The sequence below is a fragment of the Guillardia theta genome (assembly GCF_000315625.1).
Source record: "Guillardia theta CCMP2712 unplaced genomic scaffold GUITHscaffold_329, whole genome shotgun sequence".
Taxonomy (NCBI): domain Eukaryota; class Cryptophyceae; order Pyrenomonadales; family Geminigeraceae; genus Guillardia; species Guillardia theta.
This window is the reverse complement of record NW_005434348.1, coordinates 1-4,614: the sequence shown is the minus strand read 5'-3', so window position 1 is coordinate 4,614 and position 4,614 is coordinate 1. Positions and strand designations below refer to the sequence as shown.

The 4,614-nt window shown below is 53.1% G+C and overlaps 2 protein-coding genes across 2 annotated transcripts; one reads left to right on the top strand and one right to left on the bottom strand.

Moving 5' to 3' along the window:
• Positions 1–611: 611 nt before the first annotated feature.
• Positions 612–1,273, bottom strand: GUITHDRAFT_122416 (hypothetical protein; the record flags this gene model as incomplete). Its single annotated transcript, XM_005818305.1, has 4 exons — positions 612–959; positions 1,020–1,088; positions 1,134–1,201; positions 1,249–1,273. The coding sequence occupies 4 exons, from the start codon at positions 1,271–1,273 to the stop codon at positions 612–614; spliced, it is 510 nt and encodes a 169-aa protein (XP_005818362.1).
• Positions 1,274–2,814: 1,541 nt separating this feature from the next.
• Positions 2,815–3,924, top strand: GUITHDRAFT_149332 (hypothetical protein; the record flags this gene model as incomplete). The annotated part of the gene is made up of 7 exons (XM_005818304.1): positions 2,815–2,877; positions 2,901–3,047; positions 3,102–3,266; positions 3,322–3,388; positions 3,439–3,535; positions 3,724–3,781; positions 3,859–3,924. 7 exons carry the CDS (start codon positions 2,815–2,817, stop codon positions 3,922–3,924), a joined length of 663 nt encoding a protein of 220 aa, XP_005818361.1.
• Between the last annotated feature and the right edge of the window lie 690 nt (positions 3,925–4,614).

Here is a 4,614-nt window from a genome sequence, read left to right as displayed (position 1 = left end):
GAGAGGAGGAGGAGGGACGTGAGAGGAGAGGATGCGTGAATGGGGAGTGAAGCAGTGGGCAGGGGAATGAGTAGAAAATTATGCAGGAAGCGAACGAAAGGAGAGGAGAGGCTGCAATGAGGTAGGGGGCCACAGAACGAAGAGAACGACGAACACTTGGGAGAGAGGAGCATGCATGGGGCAAAGAGCGAGGAGTGAGGAGAAGAAGTGACGAGGAGGAGGAGGAGGAGGAGTAGTGAGAAGCAGAAGTCCACTCAAGGAACAAAGGAGTTTAGGAGGAGCAATTACCCGCAACCAGACGAAACGATGCATGGCTGCGCAAGCTGCTCCGTAGACGAAGGCGAAAAGGAAGAGGCAGACAAAGGAGAACAACATCTGAGGCCAAATAAGGAGGAGAAAGCAAAGGAAGAGGATATTGCCTCAAGCTCGCTCCTGTCGAGGCGACTCTTGGTGTACATCAGATATGCATGCCTGCACCGGTAGTTTCAGGAAGGACGACGAGGCAGGGCAGGAGGGGAGAGGAGGGATAGGGGAGGAGAAGGAGGAGGAGGAGGAGGAGGAGGGGGGGGGGGAGGATTGAGGGATAAGAAGCGAACCAACTGTGACTCATCTCACCTTGAAAACATCATGGCGGAGTGAAAGAAGAACGGGTGGAGGAAGGAGTGAAAGATCATGGGGGATATCAAGACGTTGCAAACGCACAAGAACTGAATCGATTCCCACTCCCTACTCGACACATTCTCCACGATATGTACAAGATAGAGGATCGTCATTGTCCATGGAAGGAAGCGAGGTGCCCAGTAGTTCCACATGGCAGGTTTCTTCATCTTCAAGAACGCAATCCACAAGAACCCCCGGACAAGCCGAAAGAGGAGGAACTTGTCCGAGGTAGTGAAGCCGTCTGACTGCATGTACCGCAAGACACAGGCCATGCAGCTCTGGAAGATGATAAGAGCGATCTGGAGACAGCAATATTAGCGGCTGATCCTCCTCCTCCTCCTCCTCCTCCCCGCGCTCACAAAGTATGGCGTGTACGACTCAATCCTTGCTATCATGCAATCACGATAGTACGCCTGGAACTTGTTCTCCTGTCACAGTGGTCAGCAGCTGGTTCGGGTCTTTTGCATCATCACAAGCAGCTTGTCTTGAATCCCCCAGCATCCCAGGAAGAACAAGCTCTTGACATCAAGAATTTGTTGCTCTGACAACACAGCGTTATGTTTGCATACACCATCAAGCCATGCTTACCCCTTCGAGGATTCTCATCCGACATGGCAGGAACGAATCCGACAGAGTGAGAGTTCAACTAATGTGACTTGATATGATCCAACTGTTGCAATCTAGGATCTAAACGAGCTCATCACACTGGCTCAGGCAACATTGGCAGTGATCCTATCACAAGTCTGTAGCCATTCCTCTTGCCTTTGGACGTGTCCCACGGAAACTGCAAGTTGCCGTCAAAGATGTTTCAAAGCAGTGCAGAAGATCATTGTTGATTGCGACAAGCACGCCACAGGCTAAAATGGCTGTAACCATTCTTGATCCTCGTTTCTTAGGACATTCCTCTTGATGAGATACATTCATTCTAATAATCCATTCTTCGATCTTTTCTACACTGACTTGCCTCTTGCACCGGATACCTTCTGGAACTCTCCTCCTACCACATGTTTTACGGAAATCTTTCAACCATCGACATGAATCCATTCCCTACTTGAGCACTTGTTCTTACCCTGATTCTCTTGCTCCTGTTCTCCTCCTTGCGAGGAATGTCATCTCATTCATCCTTTCTGCATCTATCGCCTGAAACTCAGCCATTCCTCTCCCTCTCTCCGCTGCTGCCGCCATCCGGCATTGTCATTTGATGTCTGTCGCCATTGGAATGAGCTTTCGCGTCCTCGTGAAAACCAAGGGGGTGGGGTGTCCAAGTACACATCAGTACCGGTTATTTTCAGGACATAAAAAGGGGTAGGGGTACCATGGGATTTACTTGGTGTACTTTCAACTTGGGGACCACACCGGTAGTTCGGTCAGTAGGGGGCAAAGGGGAGAGGGAGGGGTATGGGAACATCTTGGTGGGTAGGGGTAGCCTACAAACAGACATTTACCCGTACTTAAGAGTGGATACGATAGGGGATGGATATGATTGTAAGGGGTAGTAGATGGTATTTTCAGGGTCGGAGGCCTAAGGGCACATTGGAACCTGGGAGTAAGGGGGTGGGGGTACTTATCACGGCCTTGTCAGCCTAGTAGACCCTTGATCACGATACCTATCACGTTACTTCAACTGAAGTAACTAATGTTTTTTATGGATACACAGGACCCCACCCACACATTTCCTTTATACTGCACCTACTACTACCCCTCACTTTCACAACAGAATTCCATCGACATCAAGTACTTTGGCACCACCCCTACCCACACGAAGCAGGGTTGGGTTGGGAGGCGCTACAATTATTTAGTTAAGTAGTAATTTTGGTAGGGGGAGGGTGGTAATCATTGCACGGCCTATTGTGCAGTCGGATTGAAATGGACAGGAGTCGTCGAGCGACGAGAAACGATGGAGGCGGCGGTAGGAAGAGGAGTAGCAGGAAGGGGACGATGTGCAGGAGGAGGATGAGGAGCAACAGCAAGAGCAGGGGCAAGCCAGGAGCAGGGGCAGGGGCAGGGGCAGGGGCAGGGGCAGGGGCAGGGGCAGGGGCAGGGGCAGGGGCAGGGGCAGGGGCAGGAGCAGGAGCAGGAGCAGGGGCAGGAGCAGCTGAAAAGGAGGAAACATGGCGCGCCCGTTTCTACTAATGTTTGGAAAAAAGGTAGAACATGCGGAACTATTTCTTCCGAGCATGGCCGAAATGCTGTCACGGTCAACAGCGAGGGGTGCAGGTACCCTGGAGATGTGCTGGCAGGAGGTGGATCAGGTGAAGATGGAAAGTGTTTGTTCCCATGGTCACTATGATCGCAGCGGGAGTGGCAGTGACCAAAGAGTCTATAGAAGAGAAGATGTAGAGGAGAAAGATGAGAGTATAGAAGAGAAGATTCGACGCAACACCAAGGTAGATCTTCCCTCGCGCGCTGCTCTCCTCCTGTTCTGATGGGGTACATTGCAGACAGCATACATCCGCGAGCTCCATCTCCGTCTCCATCTCATCACTCCTGAATGCGCTGCGTGGACAAGTTCACCAAGGGACTGTGTGAAGGCAACTGAAGTGGATTCATGGGCGATCGCAGCGATCGGGATGAACGCTCAGCTGAACCAAGTCGAGCATGTACAAGTGAGAGACGCTGGCAGTGAGAGGCAGTCTTGTGTGATCGACTGTGATGGTGCAGGCAGAACATGCAGATGTGGTGGGGAGGAGCAGGAGGGAACTTGACATGCCGGACTTGATCTTTGCAGGTCTTCATTTGGTTCCCTGCTGTGTTGTTTGATGCTGAAGGGATGCGAAGGCGATGTCATGTACGAGCAGGAGCTCGCGCGGCACGTAGGAGGATGGCTGATGAGTCTGAAGGAAGAAGGATGTCGAGTGTTGGTCGGCGATCCCGGGTAATGACCATAGAGCCTTGTCCTCCTCCTTCACTTCCTCGCTCCCTTTCCCTCCTCGTCCTCCCTCCCTCGTCCTCTCCCCTCTCCCTTCTTCAATTCCACCTCACCTCACCCTCCCCTCGTTCTTCTCCTCTCCTCCTTCCGCCGCCCCTGCATCTTGCTCCCTCTCCTCTCCTCACTCTCTACAGGAGATTCTTCCTAGACAGGTCAAGGCTGCACCCCACTGCTGCCTTCCAGCTGCCCGAGGTACCCGCGTTCTTCTCCTCCGCTCCTTCCCCCCTCTCCCCGCCTCCTGCTCGCCCCGACAGCTGATGCTCCGGCAGCTTGTGCGGGAAGGAAGCAACGGTTTCGAGGAGGCGAACGTATGGGAGTTCAGAGAGAACTGTTGAGCTAAACTAGCAGCGGGCCGGAGCTCCGGGCGATGCCGGAGGCCCCCGATCACTGAGAGAGGGATCGATAGGATTCACAAATGTGAGTTTTCTTGTTGACATGTTGTATCGTGATGAAGAGAGAAACATCGATGATGCTACAAGACCTTCTGCCTTCCTCTTTCCTCCTTCATCTCTTCTCCTCTCCCCTCCTCCCCGTTTCCTCTCGTAGCCTATCCGCCATCGACGCCTCCACTGCATGCTGACAATGAAAGTCTCCTGCTGCTGCTCCTGCCGCCGCTGCCGCCGCTTCAGTCGTCTTCCTCCATGACGATCACGTCCTCATCGTCGTCGTCGTCATCTAGATCGTCCTGCTCGACAGATATTAGGGTCGCAAGGACGGCGGAGAGGAAAGGAGCAGAGAGCAACGGATGGGATGCGGAGGGTTTTTGGGTCAGCAGATGCAGCAGAGAAAACAGGAAGGAGCGGAAGATTTGGGACAAACATGTAGAGAAGAGGGTATAGGAGCGCATGAAGGATGAAATTGGGGCGAAGGACTAGAATATCAAGGAAGAGCAGGAGCAGGAGCAGGAGCAGGAGCAGGAGCAGGAGCAGGAGCAGGAGTAGAAGCAGGAGCAGGAGCAGGAGCAGGAGCAGGAGCAGGAGCAGGAGCAGGAGCAGGAGCAGGAGCAGGAGCAGGAGCAGGAGCAA